Source organism: Lytechinus variegatus, chromosome 1 (genome assembly GCF_018143015.1).
Source record: "Lytechinus variegatus isolate NC3 chromosome 1, Lvar_3.0, whole genome shotgun sequence".
Lineage (NCBI taxonomy): Eukaryota > Metazoa > Echinodermata > Echinoidea > Temnopleuroida > Toxopneustidae > Lytechinus > Lytechinus variegatus.
This window is the reverse complement of record NC_054740.1, coordinates 76,440,415-76,462,463: the sequence shown is the minus strand read 5'-3', so window position 1 is coordinate 76,462,463 and position 22,049 is coordinate 76,440,415. Positions and strand designations below refer to the sequence as shown.

At 35.9% G+C, this 22,049-nt stretch overlaps 1 protein-coding gene across 1 annotated transcript in view; it reads left to right on the top strand.

Moving 5' to 3' along the window:
• The first annotated feature begins 9,088 nt into the window (after positions 1-9,088).
• LOC121423431 (aldehyde dehydrogenase, mitochondrial-like) overlaps positions 9,089-22,049 on the top strand; it is a 31,610-nt gene continuing 18,649 nt past the window's right edge. Inside the window, exons 1-5 of the mRNA XM_041618770.1 lie at positions 9,089-9,288; positions 11,787-11,891; positions 12,873-13,013; positions 13,703-13,782; positions 15,853-15,902. Coding sequence (XP_041474704.1) covers positions 9,166-9,288; positions 11,787-11,891; positions 12,873-13,013; positions 13,703-13,782; positions 15,853-15,902 — 499 coding nt within the window. The 5' untranslated portion in view covers positions 9,089-9,165. The remainder of the gene's footprint in view (positions 9,289-11,786; positions 11,892-12,872; positions 13,014-13,702; positions 13,783-15,852; positions 15,903-22,049) is intronic.

The window sequence follows — 22,049 nt, the reverse complement described above, 5'->3', positions numbered from 1 at the left end:
GTTTCTTTGATTATAAAAATCTTGTAATGTTTTTATTCAGAAATCTGAGCTGAATGGACACTGATCATTAGGATCACTACTCATAATACAGAATAAGGGTAACAAGTCATGATGAAAAAGAGGGGTCATTAGTTTGATATGTTTTTTTCTTATGACAAGTGACCCTTTTATTTGATTATAGCCCATGACAACTTCTTTGATTATGAATAGCGATTGTTCTGAATGTATTGAAACTTCGGAATTATCAACCTATTCCCATTTTATTAATTGAGACTGTTATCATTACTAACCCAACCCTCTTTACGACCAGATACTTTTTTCTCGTGTTTGAATAGGCAGTCCAGGGTTCTGCCCCCTATGATTTATCAAGAAGTGAAGAAAAAAAAGAAAAATAGAGAAACCAACGAGAAATAAGAATAAAGTAGGACTAGTATTGAAGAGTGATATATCATTTATGAAACTATAATATCCCTATCTGATAATATGGATGAAAGTTCCCCCTGTTGACCCCCAAGCTCCCATAGGCATGTGCACTGTGAAATCCACCATGCACAGGTCTAGTTGCAATTTTTGCAATGTTTATGGTATTCATAACGGATGAATTTATTTTCTCTGGGAGGGTCCACGAGGCTAGTTTTTCTCACAACATTTATCAGGATGTTTGTCTATAGCTTAGCCTATTTCTTAATATCAAGTTTTTGCAAAACAATAGACAAATTCTACAACATAGAAAATCTATTGAAAATACCTGTCAAATCACTGTGAGCAGCTGACTGCTGACAGGTCTTTGTCAAACATTGGTGAGCCAAGGCAGCTTATCTACGTAAGATTCTGAGCTGATGAAAAATTGGAAACGTGTCGTCTATAGAGTCCAGGACAAAACTGCTGATTTGAGTCACAGATTTTCGTTAGAGACTGCTTTATCATGAAGGGCTTTTGAGTAGATTTTCTTTATAAAATCCCTTCCCGTCTTTATTGCGAAACAGAGAAAACCATTTCATTAAGTTACTGTTATCAATTACTCGTGAGAAAAAATATAGTTGATACTAGTATACACCACTTGCTCATAAAAATATAAGAAACATTATCCACAGACAGGACACTGGGAATGATTTTATATCAGGGGGTGCTGGTTTAAATTTGACAAGCAAAAAAAAAAGAGAAAGAGATTATAAACTTTGTGTGTGTGTGAAATAAGAGAGAAATTCCTGTTTAATGTTAAGTTGAAGGACAAGTCTACCCAAACAAAAAGTTTATTTTAATGAAAAAAAGATATATCTAACAAGTGTAACACTGAAAATTTCATCAAAATCACTGATATGTAAAATAAAATTAGGTTATTAAAAAAAAACAGCTATGAGCTTTGTCAGTATGCAAATGAGGGTACTCATGACATCCACTCACTATTCTTTTGTATATTATTGTATAAAATGTGTAATATTTCATTTTTCTCTTCATTGTCATCTGAAACCAGAGACAGCTATGTCTGAGAACAAGTTTTGTGGCTCTCTGAACATGTGGAATTGCCATTTGGTTCAGTCAATTCAGTTGGTCCTTATTTTCAAATCTTAAAAAATATATATATATATTGTATTCAAACAAAAACCCAAATAAAAAGTAGTGAGAGACATCACATGCTATCTCATTTGAATATCACTGAGTTGTATATTACTGCTTTTTGAGAAATAAGATTTTATGGGCACACGTGCCACAATCGACCAGAGTACATATGTATGAAGAGCTCAATTGCAAAAAGGGTTGGATCCATTTTTCATCAAATTTGATTTTTTTTTCTCAATTAACTGAATGTATAGATTTTTAGTATCTCTATAAGATGATACAAAAGAAAAGATGAATATCCCATTTAAAATTGAATAAAAATGAAAAAAAAATCACCTTTTTTCAAAAGGGGTTTCAGTTCGTATGCGAAAGGGGTTGGATCAACAAAGGAAAAGAATATTTTTTTTTAAGAATATGAAGACAGATTGTTTAATACACAATTATATGTTCACATGGTAGGGTATCATGAAAATTTAGTTTTGCATAAGAATATTGCAATATGGGAGGGTGATAAAAAATGATTTTCTCAGAGTGGCTATAACCCCTTTCAGCGGCGGATCCAGCTTTCGCCAATAGGGGGGGCCGAAAAATATTTTCATCAATTTTTTTTCTTGATTGGCCGCTATAATCTGATTTTTTGGTGGGTTTTTCAGGGGGTAGTCCTAACTATATAGAGACTGAAATTTTAAGTATATGTTAGTTTTTATTGTTATAAACAAGATAAGGTATCTCATGTGGTCGTAATATATAATGCGAGCGCGAAGCGCGAGCTAAAATTCTTTTACATTTTATGTCCTTAGAACTGAAGATTCTGAGCAGTTTTTATAATCATGAACAAAGATAAGTATCCAACTAACAATGCGAGCGCGAAGCGCGAGCCGAAATTTTATTATAGTAACGTGAAAAGGGACTCAATTAGGACTGCTTTTAGTGATTAATGAAGAGGATACAAGTATCACCAATTAAATAATGAGAGTGCGAAGCGCGAGCTCAAAATTTTTGATATTCCGACCTGAAAACTGAACAGTCTAAGCGCGTTTTTATTTAAATAAAGAACAAGCTGTGTGTCTCAAACCATTAAATGCGAGCGCAAAGCACGAGCTTATTTTTTTATATACTGACATGATAAAGGAGCATTTTGACAAATTTGGGAAAGAATTTACAAAGAGAAGTATCTCATAAGTCAAACAATGCGAGCGCGCAGCACGAGCTGAAAATTTTGATATAACAATTTGTGTAAATCAAACAAAATAATGAAAGCTTGATGTGCGAGCTAAAATATTGTGTGCAAATTGATTTCAGAACTGGATATATGAAGTGTCATTTAATCCTTTTGCATGGGATTCATTACACAGACAATGCGAGCGCGAAGCGCGAGCGAAAATTCTTATATATAGTCTATATAAAGTCTATTTTCCAATTCTTCCCCTCACCTTTCTCTTGTTTCCTTTCGGGGTCGGGCCGGCCGCTACGAGGCTGTAAATTACACATCATGTGTATAATAACTCTTTCTTACTTTTCTTTCTGTTTTTCGTAGTTTCTATCAAAATAAAGTACACTTTTTTTGTAGGTTGTCAAAAAATAGGGGGGGGGGGCCGGCTCGGCCCCCTTCTGGATCCGCGCCTGCCTTTTGCAAACAAACTCTTCTGAAGAGCTCATTTGTCAAAAGGGGTTTGATCCATTTTTCATAAAATTTATTGTTTTTTGTCTGAAAACCTCAAGATTTTTAGTTGCTCTGATGATATACCAAAGAAAATTTGAAATTCCCATTAAAACGTGAATAAAAGTGGCAAATAAAAATCCCTTTTTATTCAAAGGGATGGGATCCATACACAACAAAAAAAGTAAGTCCCCCTTGAACAAACATCAATAATTTCCAAACCAATGCGAGTTTTTGATACATTTTTACATGAGCATGTAGCAAATTTTATAAGCTACCCTCTGAGTAAATGTTATGGACGTATTTTACGTCATGCTTCAGTGAGCACCGTCGGAAGGCAAAAATTTCACTTTTCAAAAGTCACAAGCCAAATATCATGACTTTGATTCCATTTTATAGGAACTGATTCCACATTCTCATCATGAAAAATAGTCAGAAGGCTTGTAAAAGGTACTTTCTAAAAGACAATACAACTTTTTTGGCTAGATTTCATGGTTGAATAAACAAATTGTCCAAATTTGCTATAATTGGAATTTTTACACATTTTTATCAAAGAAAATGATCGAATATGATGACAATTATTTTTGGGAAGAGCATCTTCAACAATATTCATCGTTTCACGGTTCAATGAACATTTATTGAAAACAAAAAATACGATTTTCAAATATCATAGGCAAGTATTGTGTCATTTTGGTAACTGAAACTGATATTTTATCAATTTTTTCGTTATATTCATGAGCAATTAACATGCTTCAATGATTCAAAGGCGTTTAATTAAACAGTCACGCTTGAATGAACATGTGGAATGTAATTAGCTCTTTTTTAGGTTATTGAAAAAATGCAATTTGTAACTATGGATATCTGTCTCAATTTCTCAAACCTCCTTGCATGGTTCATTTGATTTGATTTTTATGAAAATCCCGATGTTTAATGCATCAGTGAGCACACAATGTTAGAAAATTATGCAAATGGGAAGAAAGTTCAAGGCCTTGGCCCCACTCTGTGCCGTATCAAATTGTTATTTTGGTGTGCGCGCCTTTTGGATAGTGTTACTCTGAAGCGATGTGCAAAGTTTCATGAAATAACTGTTGGTAGAAGTAACAAAAACTGTCCATGAAACAAACCCTTGTTTTATATTTGTTAAAATTTTGACTTCCTCTCTCATAGACTTGTGTACATTATGGGTGCATATGTTTAAGAATAAGTTACCCCTTATTAAATATGGTGGAACTTTTTTTCAAGGCTGTCTTTAGCAATGTCATTTGGCAGTAATGTTAACCAACCTATGGGCAGAATTCTGTGCAAAAATGAAATCGATTTGTTTATTCATGGATGAGTGAGCACGCATCAAAGTAGGAAAATGCCGGGTATTTTCAATGTCACAGTCTCATATTAAAGGGTAATAAGTTGAATATTCGGAGCAAATTCGGTTTCAAATGTGACTTTAATTGCTGTGGTTTTTAGCATCCATCATTTCTATCACCACACACTTTCCGAACTTTTAACATTTTCATGGTTGAGTGAGCACATTCGAAAACTTAGGAATGAAAACTCTTTATACTGCATAAATGTATTCTTTTCCTAACAATTTCTCATGATCAGTTTAATTTATGGACAAATCAGGGGTGGATCCAGAATTTAAAAATGGGGGAGGGGCCTATAATCGGGGTAGCCACCAACATTTTCAAATTTTGATAAGACCTAACAAGTTGTAGAGGATACTACCAAAAACCCCTTTGATGATATGTCACAATACAGGGGCCGCGGAACGGTTTTCAAAGTGTGGGGGAGGGGCTGAGCCAAGAGTGGGGGGGAGGGGCTGACCATGCAAAAAATCACAATCGTATGGTCAATTTTACATTTTTGTACATGCGTTTGGAAAAAAGTGAGGGCCCCTAGCCCCTCCCCCCACCCTGCTTCTGCGGCCCCTGCAATATTTGGCTCACTCAACCATGAACATATGATATCAAAATTGTGGAGTTTCTAAATGATGGATAGTAAAACAGCATTAACCTATAAAATTCACCTAAAGACAACTTTTGCCTAACTTTGTATTAGCACAAGCTGAAAAACGACTCTTGTGACTTTAAAAAATTGTCATTTTTAATTCAATCTTTAATTATTCATGCATGACTCAATTCCGATCAATCTAATTTTTTCCCAGGAGTTGCTTAATGAGTGTAGAAAACTACCTACGAAATATCATATCTCAAAATAATTCCATTCAAAAGTTACCCCAATTTGATTTAGGGGGGACTTACTTTTTTGTTGTGTATATTTCAGTTTGCTTGCAAAAGAGGTTTTTGAAAAAAATATTTAAAAGAATAGAAGACAGGTAGATTTCTCTTATACCCAATTTTACGATCACAAATCACACGGCAGGGTTACACAACCGCGTAGCCACGATTTCATTTTGGAGGGGGCGGTAAATGCACGCGAAGCGTGCCAACACTTACAGAGCGCGCTTCCCTAGGGGGTGGGTGCAGGGAGGGGGAGTTTCCCCCTCCCGCGCGAAGCGCGAAGCTTTTAGTGTTTCATAAATTAAAATGAAAAGGAGCCGTTTCTCTTGTCTCTAGTACCTCCAATTCGGTTGACTATATTGCGATTTTGAACCTTGTTTTCAAAAGTGATTGTGAACACACAAAAGAGGTATACAATGGAGGAAATTAGAATGATAATAACTCCGCGCGAAGCGCGGAAGCTAAAGTGTTTTATCAATTTTTCTTGCCATAAAAAGGGTCCCGAGAAAAGGGTATTCTCAAAGATATATTGAAACTTTCTTTGGAAAGATCAGATTTGATTACAAACAATTTAGCATCAGTGCATATTTTTAACTCGCAAAACAGAGGAGAAGATTGGTAGAGGAAGATATTCCTCCCCGCGCAGAGCAATGAAACTCTGAAATTTCAAAGGGCGGACGTTTCATCAAATGTAAATATCTCTAATACCCAATCGTCTCTTATTCAATTGATTTTCTAAGATTATTGAACTTCATTACAAGGAAAATAGTGCGCATAAAATTGAAACTTCTGTGATTTATTGAAATTATCTATCTATATAATAAAGGATGATTATTTTTTTTACTTATCCTGAAGCGCTTCATTTTGAATATAAAGAAGCTTAAGTGTCATTCAAAATTTCAAACTGAGGGCGCAAAACAGGACAGGAGATGAATGTATACAGGGAAATGACATGAAGTTTAATACAATTTGATAAAAAAATATTGTACTTTTTTATTTAATACGATACGAATTCCATACCTTCCTCTTTTTAAATTAGGAACCTGTTTGCCCCCAAAATTATGGTTGTTTATAGTAATGAGCTGAAAAGCGGGAGAAGCTGACTTTATGGAGGCCCGGCAGAAACTGATATAAAGATTTTACCCGCCCGGAGCGGCTTATTTCGAAAGGGTGGGTGCTGTCGCGTTAGGGTGCGTCAACGTTAAGAGCTTAAATAATTTATCTTCCGACTTTTTTAATGAAAATTTTAAATTAGTATCCGAAAAACATAACGTAAACACAAGATCCGCCTCCAATCTACTACTCGATGTCCCAAAATGCAATACTGAATACTATAAATGCTCATTCATTATTTCCTCAATATCAATGTTCAATTCCTTGCCCCTTCATTTAAAAACCCTATCCACACTCTCTAGTTTTAAAAAAGAACTGAAATCATATATAATGTCCAGCAAATGTTAAAATGTCAATGATTCTTGTACCACAAATATTTTAGTGATTTAATTTTTCATGCCTTTCTGTCTTCTAATAATTATGTATGATTTATATGTTTTTACCTTGTTTTACATTGTATGTTTTACCAGTTGTATATACATGTACTGTTTTTATGCTTTTAGGGCCCCTTTTGATACCAGCTTTTGCTGAAAGGGCACCCTATTGAAATATTGTTTAATAAATAAAATAAATAAATAAATAAACGCGAAGATTCGTCCAAAGCCCCCCCGTTTTGGCCGAAAGGGTGCGTTGGGAGCGCCACGTCGCGTCGCGCTCACTGGAACGCGCCCTTTCGTCCAAAGCCCCCCCGGTTTGGACGAAAGGGTGTGTTTAATGATAATGAATAAATAAATACAAATATTTATAAGAAAGCTGAACAAACAAAAAAGACGAGTGATATGTGAAATTTGCATAGGAACATAAATCATCATATGGCACAAACATTCTTTTTAAGGTAAAAAAAAAAAAACAATGACGGCATGCTGCATGAGGATTTTTCGGTGGAAATGTTTTATGGTGTAATATTGATACATGAAAAAATTATGACTGATTTCAAGGTCCTTTCAAATAAAAAAAGTAATTTACCTTCAATTTTATACTTTGCAGGTGTGTATTTATTACAAAGGAAAACATTCGTATACCTGGAGATATTTGGTGTCCCCCAAATTATAAAACTTACGGCAGATGTGTCCTGGAAGGGCAAGGCCAAAATTGATGTCGGGTCAGCATTCACAACGTTTAACTCTTCAGACCCTACCTTACTATATTTTACACTTGAGACCCTGCCTCAGTATATTTTGTGAGATGTATCTGTTGTGTATGTGTGCGTGTTGTGTCTATAATAATAATATGTGCGTGTTGTTTGTATAATAATAATAATAATACTTATAATAATAAAAATAATAACAATAATAATAATAATACTTATAATAATGATAATAATAATTTTCATCCCAAAGAGTGAATTTATGGAAATGAATTTGAGTGAAAAATTGGCACCAAGTGGCTTATTGCAAGGGTGGGTATCTGATTTTATTATCATTATTATTATTATCATTATTATTATTATTATCATTATTATTATTATCATCATTATTATTATTATCATTATTATTCTTAGTTGAACTTTTCTTTCTTTTCCTCAAATTGTCAATGCTTTAAATGATTAAAAATCCACTATTTTACGTGCAAATTGGCAATGTTTTAACAAAATACCTTATATTCAGCTTTCTTATAAATATTTGTATTTATTTATTTATTATTATTAAACACACCCTTTCGTCCAAACCGGGGGGGCTTTGGACGAAAGGGCGCGTTCCAGCTAGTGAACGCGACGCGACGTGGCGCTCCCAACGTACCCTTTCGGCCAAACCGGGGGGGCTTTGGACGAATCTTCGCGTTCGCGTTGACGCACCCTAACGCGACAGCACCCACCCTTTCGACATAAGCCCTCGGAGCCGACCAGACCAGAAGTTGCGCGATCAATTGAAAAAAAAAAGATAACTTCATATATTTACTTCGGCCTAACTTTACTCAAATTCATGCCCTAATATATACAATTTTAACTTTAACTGGCAAGAAGCACATAGCTAAGGTGGAAAAACAGGGTTAGAGAAAAGGTGGGGGAACAATGGAGAACTTCAATATTGTCATTTAACCGCGCGCAGAGCGGAAGCAAAATTCATATATGAATTAGAGCAAGAAGAGTGAAGGAGTTTCTCTTTTGAGAAAAAAATAAAGAATAAAAAGAAAAAACACAAAGCTACCTTTCTTCCCTTTCCTCCCTTCCCTTTTCCTTTTCTCCTCTCTTTTTTCCCTTCTTTTTTTTTTCTTTTTGGGGACGTTTTTTGGGGGGGCGACCGCCCCCACCGCCCCCCCCCCTGGCTACGCACCTGGGGTTACAGGCAGGGTAGCTACATCATGGCAATTTCGTTCCTCAAGAATATTGCAGTATGGTGTGGGAGAATAAAAAAAATGTTTTGTCTTAGAATGATCCAAAGTCATAGAGAATAATCTTTGTCCAAATAGATGATCTACCCCCGTAACCATAACCCATTCGGCGCGCGATCGTACCGGCCGTACGTACCAAAACTGCGCGCCCTCGAGCTCGCGCGCGATTGCTGTTTGCATCATTAATAGATTTTGGCAGCAACCGGATCGGACGTCGACTGTGCGCTGTTCACGGTTCCACAATAATTGCTCGGCTGTAAAATGTTTGCTGTGAAGGGAATGCTGAGGCCAAGTCGTGCCGCTGCGCTGGCGAGGATTTGGAGAAGCGCCAGTACTGCTGCTGCTCCACAGCCTATCGTGACGCCCGACATCCACTTCAATAAGGTGAACAGGGTAATCCTCTGTTTTAGGGGTCCAAATTATTTTAGGTTGCTAACTTCAGGCAAAAGTCACAAATGCACTTACAATGAGAATAAGTCGTCCGCAAGCTACAAGGCCGTGAACGTACGAGCGTGCTCGATCGCCTATCGGCCTGGCTGGTCAATTGACTGCTCTCCCGGGGAGTCAAGGCGAAAGGTGGGGGGGGGGGGGTCCAAGGCAATAGATACATATATATTGCTATATATCACCTCCTCTGTTTGAGGGGATTTTATTAATTGTGGCATTGGGGGTACATTTTAGGGCATAATGATGACATTGGTAGCAAGGAGAAGGGGTGGTGGCAAGAGGGGATGAACTGCTCCATTATAAAGGGGCGCAGGCACAAGGGGGGTCCAATAGATACATATATATTGCTATATATCACCTCCTCTGTTTGAGGGGATTTTATTATTGTGGCATTGTGGCCCCTTAATAATGGAGCAGTTCATCCCCTCTTGCCACCACCCCTTCTTGCTACCAATGTCATCATTATGCCCTAAAATGTACCCCCAATGCCACAATTAATAAAATCCCCTCAAACAGAGGAGGTGTTATATAGCAATATATATGTATCTATTGCACCCCCCCCCCCTTGTGCCTGCGCCCCTTAATAATGGAGCAGTTCATCCCCTCTTGCCACCACCCCTTCTCCTTGCTACCAATGTCATCATTATGCCCTAAAATGTACCCCCCAATGCCACAATTAATAAAATCCCCTCAGAGGAGGTGATATATAACAATAATATATGTATCTATTGGACCCCCCCCCCCACCTTTCGCCTTGACTCCCCGGGCCGGGAGAGCAGTCAATTGACCAGCCAGGCCAATAGGCGATCGAGCGCGCTCGTAAGTTCACGGCCTTGTAGCTTGCGGACGACTTATTCTCATTGTAAGTGCATTTGTGACTTTTGCCTGAAGTTAGCAACCTAAAATAATTTGGACCCCTAAAACAGAGGATTACCGTGAACAGAGGGTTCAACCCCGGTTCAAGGGTTCAACATGTAAAATTTCGATTAAAGGGGTTTTGGTGTTGATGTTAAAATTTTGATTGCTTCCCCTAGCTCCACTTAATCAGAAGAGTTTGCAAACTGATCCAGATCACATTGACATCTCAACAACTAACCTATTATTATTTATTATTATTAATATTATTTGTTTTAATCGTGTAAAAATTGATCTAACACCAACACCAAAAAGTTCAACACTGAACTTGAAATCACCCAATGAAAGTGATATGAATTGTGATATGAATTATGATATGAACCCAGTGATTTGATTTTGAACAGATTAAGAAAAATCAGACAAACACAGCTCAGCACTGAAAATGTATTGATTTTGATCATTTTTTTTACTTAGTCTTACATGTAGGTCTATAATACCCGGTATTTATTTAATATGAGTTCGTATGATTCATTCATGATTTTCAAATGATAACTGAGTCTGATTAAGAATGAGGTGAGGCAGATCCAGGGCCTAGCCAGTAGCCCTGGCTTAGGTTAGTGTGGTGGTACTAGGCCAAAAAAGAAAGACGTGGAGGATCAGCTGGAGTAAGGTCTGTAAGGGGAGGTTTGGCCTAAGCCTAGGACGAAGGGGGGGGGGGGGCATGATCATGATGATGGTCCCCCTCAAAGAATCGTTTGATCGTATGACCACTGATATTTTGATGAACAAAGAGTCACATCAAAGAGGTGTACCCTCATTTGCTTTTAATTAATCAAAAATGACTTCACAACTCACCATGAGACTTAAAACTTGACATCCCACAGAAAAATGTTACCTACATGTAACTGCATAATTTTTACTGGTTACTCACGTTACATGATGGTTACTCACGTTACAGTTTTTCTTCATCATTTTTATAAAAACATTGTACTTTTTAATGATTTTGATAGTCATCACTGTGTCAAAGATTGTTTGAAGGAAGAGAATTTAAAATCCCACCAATTAACTGTGAAGAATTTTTCTCTCAGAAAACAAAGTCAGTTTTTTCGGTTACACACGTTACATCACCTGAGCAGGTTGCAATATTCATTTTTGAATGAGTACTACAAATTTACTTGAAAAGCGTATTTTAGGTAATTTGACTCTTCTAAACTTCAGAAATATTTAAAGTGGTATGTTGTTGCAAAATGGTAATAAGGCATATTTCATTTTTCACTATTTTTCTTGTATTTTGGTATAGAATGGAAGACACAACTTTTGACCATTTTTTTCCCGAAGTATACATATGAAATAAACTTTTTATTTCTTGTTCCTGAAACTATCATGCATAAAGGACTTAAAGTATTAAAAAATTCAATGAATTTTTAAGTTCATGTGCACCAACCTATGGAATTGCCCACATACATATGAAAGAAGCATTTCACTGATCTCCCTTCTTGATTCTATCCTAAATTTCAAAGAACATAATGTCAAGCAACTAACCGCTCACAAATAACAATTTTCTTTTTCTGATTGTCTAGTTGTTCATCAACAATGAATGGGTGGATGCTCAAAGTGGGAAGACTTTTCCAACCATTAACCCAGCTACAGAGGATGTTATTACAGATGTAGCAGAGGCAGACAAGGTATGTGAAATATTTACCTGATTTTTTGTTTCATTTTAAGGAATTTCCAAGCATTTTTTCCCTTGTTTTATATTACAGATGATCCAGCTAATTACTAAATTATACATAAGGCTTTTCTTGTATACAGTATCTAGTGCTAACTCAGCTAGTTTTTTGAAAATTTTAAGTTTTGTTATGCCATGAATGAACAACTTGTTGTACGGGGAATACATTTTAGTTCTAATCTCAATTTAGGGAGCCATTTGTGTTATGTGTTTGCAATATACAATTAATTCATTATTTAAATTACATGTATATGCCAAGTTAAACCAAATCGTGGCTTAAAGTTATTAGGTGTGCAGATAATGGGTGTGGGAGTTGAATATCAGTAAAGCAATACCTTCACCGGTGTCACTGGTCAAGGGAAGAGGAAATGATTAAAGTACATTGTCCATATATGTAGGCATCTGCCCTAAGAACTGGCCTTTTCATACCCTTGAAATGAAAATTAAAAAAATACCTCAACTAATCATCTCTTACTACACCTTCCCCTTCCAACTCTTTTGAATGATCTTGTTAATGGCGATGACTTACATGGTATAGAATATTGTTGTGCAGATCAATTGAGAATCTTATGCTTTTACAGAATCTTCGGCCCCTATTCAAGAGCTTCGTTTTTAGTTTTGATATGATATTAAATCTGACATAGACATCAACTTACATGTACTACATAGCTAGCATGTGACCTATTTTTTTATAGACTAACTCCCTTGAACAAGATAGCGTGATAATTAGTGAACTTTCGTTTTCTCTTTGTTATCTTAGTATAAAGTAGTAAGTGCAAAAAGAAAGTTAATGAAATTGGCACTGAACTTTAAATCAGAAGTGAAACTTTCATTCGTTTGAAAATTTTTTTTTCTTCTTACAAACATTCATGCAGTTTTGGAAATACCTGGTTCAGATCTCTGTAACCAGTTTTAGATATTTCATTTATGTTATTAGGCAGATGTTGACATTGCCTACAATGCGGCAAATGAGGCCTTCCGTCTTGGCTCACCTTGGCGTACTATGGATGCCTCTGAGAGAGGGCGCCTACTCAATAAGCTAGCTGATCTGATCGAAAGAGATCAGGTCTACCTTGCAGTGAGTATAAAATCTTTTAAAAATTATTCCATGCAACATGCTTTATTATTAGAAATCCATCAATGCATCCACTGATTCCAGTCAAAGTAGAAATAGAGTGCAATATCCAGTAGTTTTTTGTAAATATGATGAGCAATCCTCTGATTAATAAATGTATCAGAAAATTTCAGGAAACTTGATGAGACTTTATATGTAGAGGTAGGAAAAGGTAAATATATGGTAGGCCTACATGTAAGTAGGAAATACATTAATGTATGTGTAATTCATTCAAAATAAATTGCAAATAATTTGCATGTGGGAGCATTGTTATGAAGCAGTTCTGACATTTGCTTTGTAATTTATAGAGGGTTGTTTTCTTGAATCTCTCCATGGCCTAGCATCCTTTGTCTATCCACATTTTGCCACTCTCCACCCAGGTGTTAATTTGGTACCTGGTAAGATGTTAAAGACTGTGTAGTATGCCTAGCGATTGAGTCTTGGAATTCTTGTTGGAATGCTCCCCACGGAGTTTAGTTAATGCGTACACTGTGCGTGGGGATGCTAGAATTCTGATGATTAGGGTATCTGTAAAGCGCTATAGACATCATTTCAATGTATAATATTCAAATTATTATTTACAACAAACCTATAAATAATAACTTGAGTAGCAGAGTAAATGAAGACTTGGCATGTTTCTTTCTCAATTACAGAGCTTAGAGACCCTAGATAATGGAAAGCCTTTCAACGTGGCCTTAGCAGCAGATGTAGCTCTCACTATAAAATGCTACAGGTATGTATAGGAAAAGATTTTCATCATTATAATCCAGTTAACAAGATTCTAGATATAAAACTTTTATTTTTGAAAATATGCCAAGTAACTCTCCAGTCTGGTTATGGAATGATAGCATGTTTTTTTGTTAAGGTTTTTTCTTGTCCATTCTCTGTGCTTCCTCATCTCCCTCTCCTACAATTTTGCTGGATCTGCCCATGTGTAAATTTGTTTTATCAATTTTTGTCTCACCTGCGAAGCAAAGTGAGACTATAGGCGCCGCTTTTCTGACGGCGGCGGCGGCGTCAACATCAAATCTTAACCTGAGGTTAAGTTTTTGAAATGACGTCATAACTTAGAAAGTATATGGACCTAGTTAATAAAACTTGGCCATAAGGTTAATCAAGTATTACTGAACATCCTATTAGAGTTTCATGTCACATGACCAAGGTCAAAGGTCATTTAGGGTCAATGAACTTAGACCATGTTGGAGGATTCAACATCGAAATCTTAACCTGAGGTTAAGTTTTTGAAATGTCATCATAACTTAGAAAATATATGGACCTAGTTCATGAAACTTGGACATAAGGTTAATCAAGTATCACTGAACATCCTGCCTGAGTTTCACGTCACATGACCAAGGTCAAAGGTCATTTAGGGTCAATGAACTTTGGCCGAATTGGGGATATCTGTTGAATTCCCATCATAACTTTGAAAGTTTATGGATCTGATTCATGAAACTTAGACATAATAGTAATCAAGCATCACTGAAAATTTTGTGCAAGTTTCAGGTCTCATGATTAAGGTCAAAGGTCATTTAGGGTCAATGAACTTTGGCCGAATCGGGGGGTATCTGTTGAATTACCATCATAACTTTGAAAGTTTATTGGTCTAGTTCGTTAAACTTGGACATTAGAGTAATCAAGTATCACTGAACATCCTGTGCGCGTTTCAGGTCACATGACCAAGGTCAAAGGTCAATGAACTTTAGCCGAATTGGGTGTATCTGTTGAATTACCATCATAACTTTGAAAGTTTATGGATCTGATTCATGAAACTTGTACATAAGAGTAATCAAGTATCACTGAACATCCTGTTTGAGTTTCAGGTCACATGATCAAGGTCAAAGGTCATTTAGGGTCAATGAACTTTGGCCGAATCGGGGTATCTGTTGAATTACCATCATAACTTTGAAAGTTTATTGGTCTAGTTCGTTAAACTTGGACAAAAGAGTAATCAAGTATCACTGAACATCCTGTGCGCGTTTCAGGTCACATGACCAAGGTCAAAGGTCAATGAACTTTGGCCGAATTGGGTGTATCTGTTGAATAACCATCATATCTCTGTAAGTTTATTGGTCTAGTTCATAAAAAGTGGACATAAGAGTAACCATGTATCACTGAACATCTTGTGCAAGTTAGAGTAGTATTCAAAGTCAGCACTGCTGCTATATTGAACTGCGTGATGCAGGTGAGACGGCCAGAGGCATTCCATTTGTTTGTTAAATAATCTCCCTTCTGTGCCCCTGTTGATAAATTTTGCCCATATCTGATAAGTGGACCAGTTAGGTAATTCTTTTTATTTGCTACATGTACCATGTCTTTATTTGGGGGGAGGGGGGGGGGTGCCTTGACTGATTTTTTAGTTTCGATGGTTAACTCCAGAATCCATGGGGGGGGGGTGGGCTCTCAGGTTTGGTTCTAATATTGTGTGTGTAATTGCATAGTAAAAATAAATCAAGGTTGCCAATCTGTCATATTTAACATGCGTCCTCATATTTATAATGTTATTGTTATTTTTAATTTCATCCACAAAGGCATTTTTATTTTCTGTTTAATGTTCAGTTTAGAAACACATTAATGTATAGAGTATGTAAATGTACAGTACTAACAGTTCTGTTGGTTAATAATATTCAACACAACTCCATGTTAAATAAATATACATGTAATTTCTTTATCATTCGTACTTACGAAATGTGCAATTTATAAACAGACAAAGGTTGCGTAGGATTTTCTATAAATGTACCTTTGCCTTCCCAAACTTGATGGAAGTATGTTCAGATCTATTTTAATTCATGTGTTTCATTAAAAGGTACTATGCAGGCTGGACAGACAAGATTGAAGGAAAGACCATCCCCATTGGTAAGTGAACAAATCTTTTGTTTTATTTCAATTTAGAAAAAAAATAAAATTCATTTAATCAACATTAACAACATGATCTCAAACTACTGAGACTCAAATCCTGCAATTGGGCATCTCCTAGCAGGAAACAATGCATCTGATTGTGCTAAAAAAATATTTTGTGCATGGGCCATGTCTAATTCCTTATAAATATAAAAAAAAAAATTCTGAGAAGGTGCAATTATACTCATTCGGTGAATTGGCATGTGGAATGACCCATAGAAGTATTAATTTTTGGTGTGAGACTCTTGTTAGATCCTGATCATATGCACATCAAATGTTTTATTTCTTCATTCTCATTGTTTTTTATGTATTTCAATGTTTTTCTAGACTAATGACTTTTATTTCATTTTTTTTTCATTGTAAATTGTCCACAACACTTACAATTGTAATAAAAATGAAATTAATTTATTTTATCTATCATATTGAGATTTATCACAAAAAAGGCCCTCTCCCAGTCGTTTTGGGTTATCAAATAACAAGCATTCTATATCCACAAAATTATGCCTTATATACACTTGGCAAAAAAAGTTCTTGGACACTAGAAAACTTAGAATATTTCATATAGATATTTAATTAAAGGCAAATTATTGTATGTCAGCATGACCAGACAATATTCCTCTTCAAGTATGACATGACATTTTCATGTTAACAGTCATGCATGGGTGGTTAAAAATGCTTTAAACAATAGCAATGTCAATAAAAGAAAATTGCAAGAAATGGATCAGTCAGTGCATGGCTGGTTACAGGCATTAAACAATAGCAACGTCAGTAAAAGAAAACTGCAATAAAATGATCAGTCATTCTTTCAGTTGTGAAAGTTTATGTGGCATAAATTATTCATTAAATGATAAAAGCAAACTCAAGTCAAATACCATTCTAAAAGAGAAGAGAAATTTATCCACCTTGGATGCATCACTATTAAACTGGAATCTTAAGTTAAAGTTTGTCGATGAAAAAATGTCAAATTTCAGTATCTTGGCAGAAGCAAAAGAAAATTCAATATCTCGTTTGTCCACCCTGGCTCTGAATGAGTGCAGCACATCAACGTCACAAGTCTGCGAATTTGCTCTGGGGTGATGTTGTCCCATTCTTCCAGGAGATAACGCCAGACATCTTGAAGAGTGTCTCCTGGTTAAATTCTTTGATTGACCGATTTTCCTAGCTGATCCCACAAGTGTTCAATCGGGTTCATGTCTGGTGAACAAGCGGGCCATGGATCCAAGCGCTGAACATTGTGGTCATCCAGAAATCTTTGGACAATGTTCGCTCGATGGGGAAACCACCTGTTGAAATTGTTGAATGTATGCCTACAGGATGGCCATGATCATTTTGAATGGTCCATTTCTTGCAATTTTCTTTTAATGACGTTGCTATTGTTTAAAGCATTTAACCGCCCATGCATGACTGTTAACATAAAATGTCATGTCATACTGGAAGAGGAATATTGTCTGGTCATGTTGACATACAATGATTTGCCTTTAATCAATCTATATGAAATATTTTAAGTTTTTAAGTGTCCAAGAACTTCTTTTGCTGAGTGTATATTTACCATGATGTACAGTCTATAATGATTTTGGGGGAGGGAGATTCTCTCTCTTCAATAATTTAAGGTTGAAAATGTGGAAAAGAACTATGATATTGTAACTGGTTCGTTTATCAATCTTTTGAGGTCTGTTCACATTTTACAATTACAATTTGCATGTTTAATGGGAGTTTACAAACTGATATTTGACTAGCACTTGCAGATGATGCATGCATGCATGTAGAGTATTATCCAAAATTGTTGTATGTATGTTTACCTGTTGTTTTTTTTCTGTTGTTAAAATCACCCAAGGCCATACTGTCCTAACTTATATGATGATTCAATCAAGCATAACACCACAGACTTAGACTAGAAGTATTTTTACCATTGGATATAGTACAGTGCACACATACTGCATTAGTTGTAGTTGAATTCCCGCTTACTCAAACGTTTATTCTTCTGTTTTGCCTTTTCTTTGCTTTGAATTTGTTTGTAAATTTTAAGACACTTCCCTGTAGTATTATAATTAGGGGGATAGACCTCTATATAAAGCCAATAGATTTCTGTCTTTCCGCACATCCGCTTTACATGTACAGCAGTGATCATTGTTCCTTATCTGTTTATACTTCCCAATACCTGTTCTCTTAAAGCATTTTATTTGTATTTTATGTGTTTTTAAAGGGGAATGAAACCTTTGGAACAAATAGGCTTGTGTAGAAACAGAAAAATCAAAGAATAAGAATAAAGAAAGTTTGAGAAAAATCGGACAAATAGTGAGAAAGTTATGAGCATTTGAATATTGCATTCACTAATGCTATGGAGATCCTCACATTGGCAATGCGACAAGGATGTGTGATGTCACTGATGAACAACTTTCCCTTTGGTGGACTGTAAAATACCCTCAAAATGTCTCTTTTTGCTTTTTCTTATGATGAAACAAACTCTTTATCCATGATGTATTCTTAAAAAATATGTATTACATGCCCTCATGTAGACAGAACATATGATTTATGGATAGATGTGATAAAAGAGGCAATTCTAGTGAAATATATACTAAAGTAATGGGGAGAGTTGTTCACAAGTGACATCACACATCTTTGTCGCATTGCCAATTTGCTATCTCCATAGCATTAGTGATCGCAATATTCAAATGCTCATAACTTTCTCATTATTTGTCCGATTTTTCTCAAACTTTTGTTGATCTGTTTCTTTGATTTTTCTGTTTTCACACAAGCTATCTTGTTCCAATGGTTTCATTCTCCTTTAAAGAGTTGTGACATAAATGAATCTGATTCGAGTTTGTAGAGAATATTGAAAGTACAGTATGTATATGAGTTCAACTGAAGCCTGTGTGTGCAGTGTGCACTCAAATATTCTAATGGCAATGCACTCACTCTGTTCAAATGTACTTTATAATCATCTACAATTCTACATGTATATGCAGTGGTGGATTCAAGAGTTATATTGTAGGCAATTCTTAAAATAAGAGGAGGATCTGCATCCATAATATACGATTAATGCACATTTATGAGTGTGTTATGACGATGCAGCACACTCGAGGGTATTTACAATTATGATAAAGCAAGAGGCGCTTGCGCCGAGTGCTTTTGCATAATATTATGAATGCCCGAGAGTTGCTCGCATCGTCACTAACATCACGAATCTTAAAATTGTTTTATAATACGGGTCGGCAAAATGAATTTTTCATGGAAATCTTGTTCAAATCCCTCCAACTTGTGTACGATCGCACAGACGAAGAGATCACAAGACTGTCAATTATGACATCACAGGCGTATCTACTATGCGTGCCTAAGTAAGCGCATCAAAATCCTAGCCAGCTTCTTTTACTGAACGCGTATCAGTTTTTACGTGCTATATTGGAATTAATGCTGCACAAAAATTGCACAGTGCTGCATAAAAATTGCACAGTGCTGCACAAAAAATGCACAGCACTGCAAGAAAAATGCATGACTGGAAGGTTGCATATAATTAAAGTATGAAGACGTGACTTGAATACGCACTCACCATTGGCTACATCCTTGAACCTGTTTTATAAAAACTGATAGCATTATATGCCATTAATGCAGTTTCGCACTGGCGAACTTCGACCAAATTTTCCCACCAGAAATTGTTCACAAACGTGTATCATGGAAAGTCAATGATTCAAATTCACGTGTGAAAAGGCCCAATATCATGAAGAGCATGGAGGAATGGAAGGAGGTCCCATAGGTCAAGAGCAATGAAAAATAAAAACAAGGGGTGGTATTATGGAAGACTGGAACACTGTCATAAATTTTGTTATTTCTCTCCAAGATGTGACACCGCTATGATTGTCACAAATCGGTATTCTGAACATTGTCATAAATTTTGTTATTTCTCTCCAAGATGTGACACCGCTATGATTGTCACAAATTGGTATTCTGAACATTGTCTTTTCCGTCATATCTCTCTAATTTCCTGCCCATTTTTTTGGAAGCATACCAAACAAAATCATTGTTAGTTCTCAGTGGGAGCCCCTCTACCCAATAGGAAGGCCCCATGGCACGAGGAGCATATATATATACACCCAATACAGTTGCTGTTATCGCATGACTACGCGTATATTGATGCGCTCAATTACAAAGAGTGACAGTGGGCTGTGAAGAATTTTAGAAGAGAAATAGAAAAAGAAGGAAAACAGAAAAAATAAAGGAGGAACTAATTTGTAGGGCCTAACTACAGTGTAGATTGTAGCATGAAAAATATATTTGAAAATTGTCATGATTGATGAGTGAAACTACATGTAATGCCATAATCTTATTCAAATAATATGATTTCATACTTGATATTTACATGTAGTTGGCAGAGTATCAGGATATTTGGTACTTTAAGATATGACCAAATTTATGGCTGCTATCCTCCTGTCATAAATTTGCCATATCTTTTGCTTGTATAAAAGATAATGCGCATTTCAGCATATTTTTAGTGTGCGCTAGAGAAGAAACAAAATTTATAATGATTTTTGTGACAAAAGTTATGATTTCAACCGAAATACTGATTTTGTCATATCTGAGAAAAGATAAAATATGGAGAAAAAAAACCGATGTTCAGAATACCGCCCAAAGACTAACCTCTGCAAGTACTACAAGAATTAAGTCAAACTGACAGACATGGTTAGCCATGACGACACACATCCTGAGGCCTACTGTGAATGGCTTTCAAAATTAGGAAGAGACCTTGAAATCAATTCTGTTCTTGACCAGTAGTGCAGCTCAGCTTGGACAATCTGTAAGTACAATATGTACTTCTGCACTTGTCTGTTCAAGTTAAAAACAGAAAGAAGGCCAAATACTATATTACAAAAAAAAATTTGGGGGGTGGGGGTAAACTGTATACCTTCAATATGGAGTGTAAACCATAAATTGATTTTTAAAATGGTTACCTTGTAGCCACATGAGCCATTAACAGACATAATTTGAGAGAGATGCCATGTTCCAGGAGTTCCCTGGAATTCAGAATGATCAAAGTACAAGTACATGTAAAGGTGTGAAGGGGTGCCGAGGCAGTGATTACTTTATGAGTGGAAGTTCCTATAAAAAAGTATCATATGAACATACCGTTTAAGTTGTCATTTAAAAGTAACTGTAAGTGGTGGGATACAGAGCCTTCCTGAAGGAATAAACCCCTCGAACCCAGTCATGCCTTGAACATCCTTTTCCTCTGTATGTTTTGAGACATCATTTGTGATCATGTTGCCATTAGATGGTCTAACTCTGTGTGAGGTTTAATATGTTTGTGACTTCATGTAGCTACTGATGAGCATACCTTTACATAATTTTTAGGGACTATATATCTAGATTTATTCAGAACACATGCATGCAAACTTATATCCAGCATGCTGCCTCTTTCAATTACCATAATAATTTGCCAATATGACCTCAGTGAGACCTTATAACAAACAGTGCCATTACACTTCAGTGGTATGTTTGGATCTCATCTTGTGATGAGCTCTGGAATAGGAATACAGGTGGGGGATGAACTTATGCCATTTTGTTGAGCTGTTGATGATTTGTGTGAAAAGTAGATCCTGAATATTAAAGTTAATGAAAAAGAAATGTGAGGAAAAGGAAGAAAGTGGAAGAAAATAATAGGGAAAGAGACAAAGAAAAACTCAATCTCGCGCATGGTTAGTTTTGTCCCAACCCCTATCAAAATACAATAATGCCACCCATGCATATATGCATAGTAATTGACTAGTCATGGTCATTCTTTTATTCTATTGAATTTGTGCCTCTCAGTATTCAAAAGCAGAGGTATGCAATAACAAGTTTTAGTGAGGGCATACATTTAGCCCTTTTTCCATTGCAGCAAATTTGGCAAAGAGTTTTTGAATTAACTGTGGTTTCATGTAGTTCATTTTTTGATAAATTATATGGGATCATTGGAGTCATTTGCATCTCTTGAGCTTCAGCTTAATATTTTGAGACACTGTTTAAAATTAAATTTTCTTTTAACAAATTGCCTTAGAGATACAATGCAAATACATGTAGCTATTAAACTCACTCACATTTTTATTTTTTGTTCTTACTTTAAAAGTGACTTAA